Source organism: Syngnathus leptorhynchus, chromosome 7 (genome assembly GCF_054491065.1).
Source record: "Syngnathus leptorhynchus isolate UIUO chromosome 7, UIUO_Slep, whole genome shotgun sequence".
NCBI lineage: Eukaryota > Metazoa > Chordata > Actinopteri > Syngnathiformes > Syngnathidae > Syngnathus > Syngnathus leptorhynchus.
The window spans coordinates 4,694,190-4,708,388 of record NC_141201.1 but is presented as its reverse complement, the minus strand read 5'-3'; the positions used below and the strand labels follow the sequence as shown (position 1 = coordinate 4,708,388).

Sequence of the window (14,199 nt, the reverse complement as noted above, 5' to 3'; positions counted from 1 at the left end):
TTTTCTTTATAATATCACTACAAGCGACTTTTCGCTCAGTTCCTCAGCAGTCCGATTGAGCAAGGTTCAAGGTTATCCGACATTGCGACAATGCCTTATGAATGAATAACTTTTTAGAATGCCCTCAAGGAGAAGGAGCACAACTCACAGTTAGCTTCAAAGGAATCATTTTGATGAGTCTCGTTAATAATTTGACTTGTTCTTAATATGTGTGAAAGGTTGAATTTGACATCACAAAGAGTCCTTTGAAAGTTCCAGTTGCAGATTTCTACTTGATATAGCCCAGAGTGAGTCTTTCTAAACCAGCTCCATTGCAAATACAAGCCGGTAGCTTTATTACTTTACGCAAAGACCTTTCAAAGCACACACACACACACATCATGGTTTCACATATCATGCCTTGCGAGACGCCGACAGTCAACAGACATCATAACTGATTAACTGCAATGTGGATGGATCATCGACTGCTACTACTGAACGTCTGCGTTGTTTGTATCCACAGTTTGGATAACTCCACTCAAAAACGCACACGCAACATGCCGTCGCCTCAAGGTAGGTCACGCAAGGGTGACTGATTTAAAGAAGAAAAAAAAAAATGGGGGCGGGGGATATGGTGGAACACTTGTCATTGGTTGGCATACTTTGGGCTTTAAAGTCTGTATATATTTATTTATGGATATAATCTATAATATGTTGATGATATTTCAATGGCGTTTTTTTTTTTTTTTCAATATCAGATGCCAAAATTGACCCAGATGCAGACTTTGTTTATGGTAAGTGAGAGACATTTGACTTTGTTTATGGTAAGTGAGAGACATTTGTGTAATTTCTTTGGAATTTTCATGGAATTTTGGAACCCTCATGGCGACACTGTCCTACTTTCATTTGCAGACTACTACACACTCCGTGTCGTCGGCCTATCCGTTGCCGGAGTCATTGTACTACTTTCAATCATTTTGCTGACAGGTAAGTCACTTTATATGACGCTGGATTCCTCATATTTCCAAAAGTATCACTTGTCAGGGAAAAAATAAAACTCATTTGTGTGTTGTGAAAAGCCATTTTGAATATATATATATATATATATATATATATATATATATATATATATATATATATATATATATATATATATTCTGTTTTTAAATATTTGCATGTAGCATGTCTTCTCCTGTTTTATCCCACATTCTAAAAACATCCATGTTGGTTCATTGAGCACTCTAGCTTCAATTTCTGCTCATCCATGACCCAAATGAGCACCTTTAATGTTCATAATATTCGAGAAATAACATGCCTAGGTATTTAACACAAGCATGTTTTTCTTTTTATACAGGCAAAAAGTTCCGCCACTGTTTAACCAAGTCACCTGATCGGTAGGTGATGATACGCACCATTCCACGCAATATCAATTGATATGAAAAAGGAGTCTTTATGAAATAAACTGCAAATGTTTTCATGTAGAATTCAAGTGGATAAATTGTAATTTGATCAAATAACATATTCTCATTGTTGATAGGCAAGAAGACAGTGATACAACGTTGAATGAAGTGATGCAAACATGAAGATGAGATGCTGTGTGCTGCTGACTGTCAAGAGAGTGCCAAGATTATCAAATCATTTAAAAAAATAAAATAAATGAAACACTTGTGTAATCTATGGGTTTCTTCTTAAATGTTTGAACCACAAAAATGGGGTTTGATTTAATAAGGGTGTCAAAAAGCTTTTGTTTCCATGGATCAGGTTTCTGCAAACATCAAGCCCAGCAACCCTCGTGGACCTGTTCCGAGTTTGGTCACCTTTGCATTGCTTCTTATACATATTCATGTAGTAACAATACTGACCACAAGAGGACGCGTTTTACAAACATACATATAGTAACAATAATGACCACAAGAGGGCGCGTTCATACCAGCGTCAGAAACGGGAAGTGGCTTCAGGTTCTTCTGTCCACAACAGGTAAGGCCAACACAAAAGTTGCTTTGAGAATAAGATATCCAGACTGTCGATTCTATTTAAGTTTCACAACTGGGGGGTGTAAATGCAAATTTGCTTTTTTTGTCCATGCCCCCTTTCCCAAATGGTGCAAATTCACTTGATCGCGTGATCGGGGGAAACATTGAAAAAACAAATAATTAATCGTGCACCACTTGATACTCCAAAAGCAAAAAAAAAAAAAAAGTATCTCTGCTGCATTAATGCGTGCTCTAAACCGAAATGACAAAATGTGAAGAGTTAACATCTTTCCTTCCGATTTGACCAGTTGGTTCCCCGAGGCTGGATCAGCTGCTTTCCATAAGGGCTTGAGTTGAGGTAAGCACGAAAAAGCCATTTAGCTCCTGATAACATCACTCCACAAACACAAGCACGAGTGGACAGGTGTGAGAGCGTCGAACGCTTTGTCTTCCCACAGCCATTTAGAATGGCAGCCGTGCTGACAGCATCAGAGGCAAACAAACAACCTGCTAGATGGATGGATGGATGGATGGATGGATGTGACGTGGGCTTTTGAAGGCACCTCTTCTTTTTCCTGAAATGTGCTTACGATGAGAAACTTGAAATTTCTTCTGTGAGATATCAATCCAATCATGTCTTTATAGTATGTTGTAGTAGTGCCACCCCAAAAAAACAAAAACAACCTTGTATTCAACACTTGAAATCTTCTGTACTCGCAAGAAAAATGTGTTATTGTCCAATAGAGCCAAAGTTCAACTTTGAACTCACTTCATGGCTGTTCTCAGGTGGAACTTGGGTCTTATAAACAGTTCAGGCTAGAAGAGCTCAAATTTATTTGTGGTTCATCAGAGACACTTTGTTGACAGCCGCATCAGTTGCAAGAGGGTGTGAAGACTTCTGCAACCTCTATCTCTTCTTTTACTTAGTTTCTAAAGTATTGGTCAAAACGTTTTGAATTGCAAAAATATGGCGCTTAGGGGTGTGTAGACTAATTCAACTACTGCAATCAACTTTTCCCGTTGTTTTATTGCTTGTTCGCGTTTGTGTATGGTGGAGGTCAGCCGGTAAGGCGCGTCAAAGCGTGGGAAAGCGATAAGATCAGAGAAGCGCAGCTGAGGATAGCAGCTTTGCCCTCAGCCGAGCTCCGCAACGTTGTCTCTTCACACACACCTGGTAGAAGGATGATAAAGTCAGTTTCCAAATTAACTGTCGTCTGTAGCTGTCCATGACGGTTGATTGTGAGCATATAAACATTCAGGTTCAAATGTCACTAGTACTCTAAGTATAGTTGAATTGAAAACAATACCTGGGTTCAGATGATTTCATTTCTTCCAGCCACTTGATGAAATCAAATTGACTAAATGCAGCATTAAAAAAATTATTTCCATCAATGTAGGAAAATCTTTTTCATGAATTTCTTAATCCGTGTATTGCCAAAATATTTTTGGTTTTATTCACGACATCATTTATTTTTACGAACAGTACATTCGAGGGATAAGAATTTTCCACCAATGTCCGACTGATAAAAAAATATTACATTTTTGAGAAAATGGAGAATTTTTGTTCTGAACAGTCATCGGTTGATTGATTGTCACTGATTTGATCAATTTTATGATCATCGAGTGCTAATCGACAGTTACACACTTTATTCTCAATTCTCAAACATTGACACTGCTTGTATAAATCAATACGTAAATATCTGTGGCATCTTCATCCCCCCCCCCCCCCCATTAAGTGTAATTTATGAATGTTGCCAGTTAATGTGCCTTTTTGCTCGAAGGCGTGTGCAAAAGTGTGTTTGTGTGTCACTAAGGGGCGAGAGCAGCGAGTTAGTCCCACACAGCAACGCCTCCGCGTCGGCAGCCATCTTGGAAGCATCGGTATTACCCTGGCACATCGTTTTTGTGTGTCTGCACACGTGTGGGCGTTCTCCCCCGTCTCCGATTCCTGTCGTTCCTTCATCTCCATTATTTTTCTCCCCCCCCTCCCAAATTTCTTCCCCTCTCTGAGCTCTCTCCCACAGCGCATGAGAGGACGCTTTATGTGATGCACCCCAGCTCATTTGAATGAATTAACACGCCTTTCCCGTCTGTCTTACACACACACACACACACACACACACACACACACACACACACACACACACACACACTCACGCACGCCGCCCGTTAATGTGCTGCAGCAAAGCGTGTGCCATTCATATTTGCCTAATGTGGAGCCTCGTTGGAAGGCGCCGCCATGCACGTTTGCTCTGAAGATCATTTTTTTGTACCTTAGGGACACAAAAGCTAGCTTAGCGGCTCACTGACTCATTTTAAAGCATCACATGGTCGTCGTTGGCGACGGCCCAATTCGGACCTTTTTGCGGTGCCGGCGACATTAGCGCTAATATGATCCTAGCATGTTGTTGGGGCCTGAGGGGAAGCACTGATTGTCTGAACGTTAGCATCCACAATAACTTGTCTCATCACGCTCATGTCTTCAAAAACATCCCCCTCCCCTCCCTTTTTATCTGCATCCCTATCTCCAGGCAACCAGCGATGGCGCCACTGATGGAGATTCTTTTTTTTCACAGTAAACCCCAACGCTCGTCTGTGACACTTTCTAGAGCCACTTGCCTTTTCGCAGTCCCCATGTCAGCTCCTATGAAGATCTCTGTCAGACGGAGAAGATACAACCTGCTTGGTGCTGTCAGGCCCGCTCACTTCAGCTCAGCGCTTTGACCAGCATGCTGCCTCTTGCAGCTCTGGCCACGCAATTCCAGCTCAAATTGTTGTGTTGGAATATTGTTTTTCACCTCATGAACCGAAACAATCCAGAAGTCAAATCGAGCGCATTACTAGTTGCAACCAGCAGAGGCGCTGTTGATGTAATGACTCACCTTAATTACATTTTGACGATGCCCATGGTGGCGCAGTTGCAATTCTGTTGGACAACGATGGTGCGTGGGTGTACGTGTGTGTTCCACCTGTTACGTAATCGAGAGTGGAGGCTGCATGTTGCTTTTCCTGCTACACTAGAGCGGCTCTTCAGTGGGAGTGAGAGAAGCCTCAGCTCAGATCAGCTCAGCTCTCTTCCATAGTTTTGTTTTGTGTGTACACGTGCGTTTGTGTGGGTTTGTGGATCTCAAATATCACATTTCAACTTTGAGGTTACGGTCACATTTGATTTATACAAGTATATGGTTTGTTCAGAAAAAAAACAATAAAGTAGGGTCTAATTGACTCAATAAGTCGGTTGCCCAAAATTGATTTGCTTTTGACCAACCAAAGTGGATGCAAATTAAGGACAATAGGATCCGACCAGCCACTTGAATCAATTGGATCAAACTTTGGTTTGCAATGTATTTTGTACAGAAAATTGGGTTGATTGAATATATCATCTAAAAGTGAAAACGATCGAAATTATGAATATAAATCTCTGCAGGTTAAATGATTGCTTCTACAACAGCCCTAGCAAATCACAATGTCCCATCACAAGTGAGCTCGATTTAGAAAACCTGCTCACGTAAGCGCAAAACTGTCATCTAACCTGTCCTGGATTGGGTTCCAATATGAATCCTGGATTGCATTACGCACACTCCAGCGCTCATAGATAGTAAAAGTCGGCATGTGATTGATTATTTGGAAACAAACATAAAAAAAACTTTTAAATTAATGTTAGCGCTGCCATTTAAATGTACTAAAGCGTGCGTCAAGTACGCGCAAGGCAGCTTTCTGTGCGTTTGCGTTCCATCCGCGATGCGCGCGTCTGGTTGGCCACGTCTTGATTAGGACACCGGGGGTGGGGCGACCGCGCTCCGTCCCGGTAAGGGGAGGGGAGAACAGGCAGCAGAGGCGGTACTTTCTCCGCGGTTGGGTTGGCGGCGCCGGAGAGTGTGCGGGACCAGGGCTGGAGAGATCTGCCGGGGGAAGCATCAAGCCAAGAAACCAGTCCAGTCCAGCACGGAGCCTCGCTTGCCTGGCAGACCCGCTGCGCCGTGCGCTCTTCTTTTGGAGGGGGGCTGCACCACATTCCTGTGAACTATAACTGCTTTGAATGGCATGTGGCTTGTAACTTTACTTCTGCTGTATTCTTTGCAAGAAGGTAGGCCTATGGAAATGGATTGATTGTGTCTCTCCAAGTGTTTGTCTGCACACCTCACTCATCACGTTGAAGTTATCCGAGCGCGCTGATTTGATTTCAGTCAAGCACTACAAAACACGTATTTTAGGAGATAGACTGCTAACTTTCTTGATGTTTTATTGCATGGATGCTCAGCTGCTTCTTTTAGTTTTTGTGTGTGATATTGATCAAGACGGTGAAGGGAAGTTAAAAACATCCAAAATCAATACGCACTGCGTTTGGTGGAGTGCGTAAAATGACCAAATGGCGCAAATAAAAAGCGCATCTCGTTCATTTGGATGGCAAAAGATAACGAGCATTTGGATTTTGGTTGCCTGTTTAATGTGAATATGGAGGCTGTGAATAAGCGGGGGTAGGCTGATAAAGATCACCCGAGTATGGCGCACGGGTTGATTGTCCATCCTCAGTCTTTTGTGCATGTTTACGCGTGAGAAGCAGAACAGCAAGATGTTTATACACCTTTAAAGTAAACCTTGTGACTTGGAGGAAGAGTGATTGAAAAAGTTGGGGGCGCTCCTTGAGGTGTTTTGGGGGATTTTTTTGGCAAACGGTGCGTAAAAGCCATGATTGTGTGAGCGTCCATGCAGCAACAGCGTAGGGGTCATTGCGTTTTGATGGAAGATGTGTGAAGTGATTCTGCAAGAGAATTGATTAATTTTTGGAGAAAAACAAGCTCAATGTGAGACAATGCTTTGTTAACATCGTTTTTTTTTATTGATTCACAAGCAAACAGGAGTGAGCGCATGCAGATGCAGTCGTTATCTGCCCTGCACTAATTATTCATCCTCCATTTTCTGTGGCTCCAGATTCCACTGATTGGCTTCGCTCTAAATGCTGCAGAAGGGAGCTTCATGCTTCTTGCTCGTATTGGAAAATCCAAAATGTTTTTTTTTTTTTTGTGATCGTGTAGGCCCCTGAGGCGTTTAAGATGTTGGGAAGAAAAGAACCACCCGTGAATTTATACACTTTGTTTTTGCGCACGGCTCGTATTTAAATGCACTGAATATTATAATAAATGATATTATAGTGTGTGTGTGTGGGGTGGGGGGGTCAGATTGGTTTCTGCAGTCCAAGAAAAAGCGGGTGTAGAATGCGTGTTTTGTGGTTGAGGTCCTCATATGGCCTTGGCAGTGCCCTCTGTCACACAAGCTGCAGTGTTGTTTGTTTCTTTTTATTGGATTAAAAGGTGTGTTTGGATCATACACATCACCCCTGTCCCGTGACTGGTTGAGATGTACATCGTGTGTGTGTGTGTGTGTGTGTGTGTGTGCGTGTGTGAATGTGTGCGGAGCAAGGCTGGGGGCGTCAAACAGCCACTGAAGCGGAAAGAGTGCCTGAGATAGGCGAGATGGAGATAACGCAGTGGGAAACAAACTTCCATGATGTTGTTGTTGTTTTTTTCTTTTTCCAATGCCTTGTTCCACTCCCTTTTGCACGATTCCACTATCAGGTGCATTGTGTGCACGCGTGATTTCTGTTTGATTAACTTAATCTCACGAGAAGCCAAGGCAGATGCATGCATCAGTACTGCGTATTTTTTTTTTTTTTTTTTTGGTGCTGGGCCGCGCCTAGAGAATGGCACACAGTTTTCTTCATTGTTCATTTTTGAAAAGCATGCAAATTCATTTGTTTATTTTGAGCACACCTGCGACTGTACACGTGCAAGGATTGTTTGTTTATCTTTTTAAAATGATATTTGAGCCATTTAGGGGTGCTGAATACGTTCGGGCCTGGCGGGCCACACTCCAGCCTTGTTTTTTAAAAAAATATATATACATATATTTAAGACGTGTTAAAGTGCACTTTGAATAAAATATTTTGCGCTGTGGACTCTCAGGCGGCTTGTAAGAACAACAATTTGGAATAAAAATGGCCTGCTGTGACGGGAGGTGTGTGAGAGTGTGTGTAGAGTGGGGCTTCTCTTTGCCATAATTATTTCATCAATCGACACAATTCCAGTTCTATCCAGTTTCACTCAATAGACCTTAATTGTGTACGACTTCTCACTGTTTCATAATGTAGTAACCAATTTTGTGCATAGTATATTTTATCCTACATTTGTTCCGCGATTATTTCTATCTTCTGCTGCAATGTCTCATCGCCCATCTCGTTAAAACGCATCCTCATTCCCTTTCCTATCCGTGCAAGTTGATTCACAGTGAACCAGCGGTGTTTTCCACGCATGCGTGTTCACATGCAGAGTTTGAAAACACTTAATTGCCAGATGAGTCACGAGGAGGCTGTATTTGACGACGAAAGCTCCTAAAACTACTTTTTTTTTTATCGTCATCAAATAAAGTTTATTCATGGATTGTAAATATGCCGTGATGACACGATGAATTACGCACGATGTCATACGAGAACATGACATTACAAAAGCCCTTTGTATAGCTCGTGCTGCTGCAGCTGTCAGCTTCCACTCAGAGAAAGAAAGAGAGAGAGAGAGAGAAAAAAAAAAGGAGCAGCTCCGATGTGGACGTGTCACTCTCAGGTTAACTCGTCACTCAGTCGTCTCTGCTTTCTTGGTCAAGTGTTGGCGCGCTGCGTTTGGCAGCTGAATGGTGCTGGAAAACGCGCACGCGCAAGCGCACGCACTTGTCCAGCTGACCGGGCCAATCCGTCTCATAATTCAGTCTGAACATTTTGTTTGTCTTGAAAGCAAATGAGCACGATGGCCATTCTGCATGAGCTGTTTTATTTCAGTCAACAATCAGATGATAGATTTGGTGAATTTACTACTAATTTGCAATGAGAGTTTTCAAACCTGAGACCAATTATGGTGGCTGATTTTAGATCTTTAAATAGCTCCACTGACGAAAATGTTGAAATGCTACAAACAAAAATTATTGCAGACATATCAGGCTCTATTTTCATCGTGTAATTCTCCATAGATGGGAGTTAGATATAATGTCGGAGGTCTGCGCCGCTGTGGGAGTGGTCATGCTCTATAAATACTTGACATGGCGGAAGCACGTTTGTCCTAGAGCTATTTCTGCTACTCTTACACCTGCTGCTAATTGAATTTGAATTTATGTGTGTATACATATATGCGATGCTATATTTTAAGAGCCTTGCTCGAGGCAGCCAGCCAGCGAAACACAGCCCTCTCCTTGAGAGATTGACACATCTTGACAAACATCAAACAATCACGTCACCTCTTTGTGTTTTCCTGTTCCGCTCACCGGGAAGCGATTTATGACCACAGAGCTCTGGGGGAATAATAATAATAATAGTAAAAAAAAGAATATACCGCTTCTACAAATCCGACATTCAGTTCAGCGGCAGAAATCATTCTTTTGAAGTGGGAGTTGTGAATATTTTAAATGCTGAACTGGCTGCCTAATGTTTTACTGACATGGCATAAAGTGTTTACAGGGGTTGTTTACCACTCTGTGTGTGCGTGTGTCTGCATATATATATATATATATATATATATATATATATATATATATATATATATATATATATATATATATATATATATATATATTGAGAGTGAGCAGGAGGGATTTATTGCAGTTTTTCAATGCACGTGATGAATCTCACTGTTGGTGTGCGTATGTGTGAATGGATGTAGATGAGACCGAAAAGGCTGCATTATGCATAACAGCTCACCAAAGGCAATAATAATCCTTGCTCCTCCAGCATACATATTCATAGTCCATTTTCATAACCATTGCAAAAACAGTGGAGGGAAAGTGCAAATATATTTGAGCGCACTGTTTAAAAAATGTGCATGGAAAAAAAAAAAGAAGGTTAAAAAAAATAGGATTAAAGGTTCACCCAGCGGCGACTTCACCTTCGATGAGTTTGACCTTCTTTATTGCAATTATGGCATCCGTGCTTGAAGAAAACAATCAAAATACAGTTCAGGAGGTGTGATGGAGGCTCAGGAGCAAGAAAAGGACAAGTGTGAAACGATAGAACGATTATCGTGTTTTTGATCAAGAATGTGACCTTAATCCTGAAAAACTGTTCAAAAATGCAAACTTTCGTTACCTTATCTGTTCCAAACTGCAACCACACTAAATGTTCCAAAAGTATTGAGATAATAAGTTCATCAAGCTAGTAAGGGTTTAAAAAAACTTCACACACACCCTGAATACTTCATCCAATCAAATCCGTTTACTTTCCGACACTTTCCCAGATATTCAAAAAAGGTCAAACTCGAACACCAATTCCCGTAACACAACTCAAGTTAAATAATGTCTTGTAGCAAACCTAATCATCGTCCAATCAGATGCTACAGTTGTTTTATTCTCTAAAACGCTATCTTATTTCAACGTACTTTTATTACATTTGTGGCTAGCGATGTCGGGCCGTGCCCAAACTCTAATTCGCCGTTCTGTTTTTATTTGATGTTTTTCAAAGTTTACTGCGAGGGGACACATGGTTTATGTTGTCGTTATGTTGGCACTTTCCCCGGAGGCCGTAATCTGTGGAGGTCTCCCTCCCTTTCCGTGCGTGTGTACGTATGAACTCGCTGACCTGGATTCATAGCCTAGGACAGAGCCATTAGCTTTGCCCATCATAAGCTGTTGCTTTGTGGGAGCTATTTGCCCTACGCTTAAGCGTCCCCATTTTTTCCATTTTGGGCTATTTGGACGACATCGCCGGACGGTTTATGGTTTGTTTAGATTTCAACAGATTATGGTATTTGAAAGCATGATCATGTCTAAGTACAGCTTGCTGGACAAATCTTATCTGTGAAAAATGGTGTACGGTGCTCTCCGTGGTGCTGAAAGTGCAGATCTGGATTGAACTTGACCTGAATTGAGATTTTGGAGCGCTAAAAGATTCTGTTCCACTTTCAGTAGCGGAACGCCGACACCTGGTTGCTACCTGACTGCCTTTTTGTACTTATACGCGTTTGGCTTCTGTATTTGTTTGACCCTAATTTGCATCCTACCATTTTTTACAAGTGAGGTCGTCATCCCAACAAGTTTCTCGCGTCACATCAATCATACCCCGTTCTGCTTGACACCAGCGCATGCATCAGAAGTGGAAAGGTTGGACATGGGCCTCCAGTGATTACTGACTAGATAGACTTTGTGTGCGGTAAATGTGTAAAAGGAGATTATGTGGGTTTAGCACTCTGCGTCTGGCATACAAATTCATCACCGCATGGTAGAAAATATAAAGAGTAGATTTTTGGAACAGGTTGGGACTTTTTTCAGATTTGCAGGGGGGCTCACATCCCTTTATCCCTCTAGAATAGATCCGCCCCTGTCTTGAGCAGAACACATTCAGAACCAAAGCAAGAGTAATCGGAAATAAGATTATATTGTTTTTAAAGTATTCTTTATTTGAGGATCTTAATCATCAATGTTTGGAAAAACAACCAATCACCTCATTGTCTTATTTTCTTTTATTTTTCTTTATCTTGGTCTGATGTTTTATATCACAAAAACCTGGCATTTGAACAGGGGTGTGTAGACTTTTCCTATCCACAATACATTCTTTAAGGGACTGATCATAATACTTGTTATAAAACATGCTGTCATTGGTTCTTAAACTGAAAACGCTTAACGAGATAATGTTATAAAAGTGTCAACATGTCAGAAATGTCCTAAAATGATCAAATTGGAAATAAAAGCTTTTCATTGTATGGTGACAGTGAGATGTGTGGAACATATGTCTCTTGTAGCAAAACCATTCATCCTGGTTCTTGCTATCAAAATCTTCAGCCTTTCACTTAATCACTGGTTATTAATGACACTCTTTGAAGGCGACGAGCTTTAGAAATTAGCACCTCAATGACATGAGAGAGAGTCTTTCAATCTCCATTGATGCGTTTTAGCCAGCACCCTCTTCTCTCCAGAGACAGTAAGAATTAAAAGATAGCGCTAATCCAGCCATTGTTGTCACAATCCAGGAAAAGGGGATTAATTCAGTATCATAGTCTGAGAGGAGAATTCTCCGGCTCAACTGGGGAGGGGCGGCCTCTTCTTCTGGCCCGAAGCCATTTTTAATTGCATTTTGTTTTATGTATTTATTTATCTATTTATTTATTAAATTTGTAATTTTGTATTAAATGTCTGGGTTATTTTATTCATTTATTTATTTATTTTTTATTTTATTTTTTTCCATCCCGTGCAGATTACTAACGCTCATGTCTCTTTCTGTCATCCAAACAGTCAACAGTGAGGATGTTGTCTCTACTCGGCTGTACTTTGTGAACGCCTCCCTGCAGCGGGTGACCTTCTCCAGCTCCGTGGGGGTGTCCCTGCCCTGCCCCGCGGGCGGCGCCCCCCATGCCGTCCTGCGTTGGTACCTGGCCGCCGGAGACGACATTTACGACGTGCCCCACATCCGCCACGTGCACGCCAACGGCACCCTCCAGCTCTTCTCCTTCTCGCCCTCCGCTTATAACAGCATCATCCACGACAACGAGTACTTCTGCACCGCCGAGAACCAGGCGGGCAAAATCCGGAGCCCCAGCATTCACATCAAAGCAGGTAACATCAAATCCGACTGCTCATTAAAAATCAAACATTTTTTTTTTTTGCAATGTGTCATATTGGTTAGCATACCGGCGGTTAGCTAACCTTCACAGCTTTTTTGGTGAATGTTCTAAAATAAATATGTACCTCACTAAAATTAACCAAACTTTTGTGCATGGTGTAAAACTGCGTGCTGCTGACCTGTCTGCACTCGCTGTCAAGGTCAAAGCTAGCGAGGGAAGGTGTTACTTTTCACACACAACACACACACACACGCACACACATGCATGTGTGCACAAACACTAACTCATGCCAGCATGTCTCCTGCCTCCCAGTTTCCCAGTCTCTCCATCTGTCCACCGACTGGAAAGTCCCCTAACCACACAATCTCACACACACACAGATACACACACAAGGACACACAGGAACACTGATATATGCACACAGAGAACCATTTTCGTCAAGCTGGCTCTTGGTGTGGAGCTGCCAGCTCTTTGTCGGGGTGTTTTGGCAAGGACAGTTTGAGCGAATCAGCTGCAGACATTGAATGATGCGAGCGCAATCATGGGAGGAAAAAAAAAAAAAGAAAAATAATTTGGAGCGTGTTGATGAATCCTGCCCCGAAGAGACATTCAGCACTTCTTAGCACATGCGGGTAAAAATGTGCCCATATGGCCCGCATGTTCCCAAGGGGGAGGGTGTGACCTTCTCACAAGCCTTCATGTTGGGATGACCTTCCCTCGCCTAAATAATTGCACCAATTAATCAATTGAATGCTGAGATGACCGCTTTTGCACATTTTCGTAAGCAAGACCGGAGCTCTTGAGTGTGCGCCTCATTACCTCTGTACACATGCACGCGGTTGCCATGGGCAACATTAGGTGTGGCTGGCCCCGCCTCAAAAGAAAAATTGGCCCCACCCACTCTTGCTGTTTATTAGAACCACTGCAGGAATGTCTGGCTGTTTACAAAATGTGACAACAATCTCCCATTTTCCTGATATTGTCTGACACAGAACAGAAGATCTTTAAAAGTTAGTGTGCTGACTTTATCGGAATACAACCCCAATTTATGTGGGTGTGCACACTTATGCAACTATATAATTTCATTTTGTTCCTCTTTTTATTCTGTTACATTTCTAAAGAAGATATGTAATTGGCAAAAAGTACAACAAAAAAAATGGATGGGTGTCCACCAGATTGGTCAGCATTAGCGTGGTGAACTTTTGGCTCATGGACCCTCTCCAAAGTCGAAACACATGCCAACCACCTCATTCTCCTTAAAGAGGATTATAGAGGGCGTTTTTACAAACCGTCATCACGTGTCGCTGACGGAATTCTAAACGATCAGTGCCCGCTTTCCCGTTCACTTAATAAGAAAAACAAACGTACAACTATTCATTTTCTTGATCATTTGCCGTCTCTCTTTCTCGTGTTTTTGCAGCTCTCTTTATGAATAAGTAAATGCAGTATTTGGTTTCCCCGGCGTTAATTATTGAAGCGACAGTGATACAGGACTTGCCTCCCAGTGCGCCCCGTGCGCCCGAGCCATGTTTTAGCTCGTTTCTAGGCAACCGGCCCGCATATAGTCAGGCATCAGTAACATCCTAATGATTCTGCGGCGCGTACGATGAGGGGGAGTGCAAGTTACACACAAATCAACCCGGGCCGCCATTTGC

The 14,199-nt window shown here is 42.1% G+C and overlaps 1 protein-coding gene and 1 long non-coding RNA gene across 3 annotated transcripts in view; both read left to right on the top strand.

Moving 5' to 3' along the window:
• Nucleotides 1-297: 297 nt before the first annotated feature.
• Nucleotides 298-1,645, top strand: LOC147054295 (uncharacterized). Of its 2 annotated transcripts, XR_015066711.1 has the most exons (5): nucleotides 298-552; nucleotides 738-803; nucleotides 892-966; nucleotides 1,334-1,373; nucleotides 1,517-1,645. It is a non-coding gene; the product is annotated as an uncharacterized LOC147054295 (long non-coding RNA). The 2 variants fall into 2 exon arrangements; XR_015066710.1 differs by lacking the exons at nucleotides 1,334-1,373; nucleotides 1,517-1,645 and having other exon boundaries at nucleotides 738-773; nucleotides 892-963.
• A 4,210-nt stretch (nucleotides 1,646-5,855) lies between these two features.
• Nucleotides 5,856-14,199, top strand: part of dscaml1 (Down syndrome cell adhesion molecule like 1) — a 58,542-nt gene continuing 50,198 nt past the window's right edge. Inside the window, exons 1-2 of the mRNA XM_085916281.1 lie at nucleotides 5,856-6,039; nucleotides 12,216-12,536. Of these exons, the coding sequence (XP_085772407.1) occupies nucleotides 5,997-6,039; nucleotides 12,216-12,536 (364 nt within the window). The 5' untranslated portion in view covers nucleotides 5,856-5,996. The remainder of the gene's footprint in view (nucleotides 6,040-12,215; nucleotides 12,537-14,199) is intronic.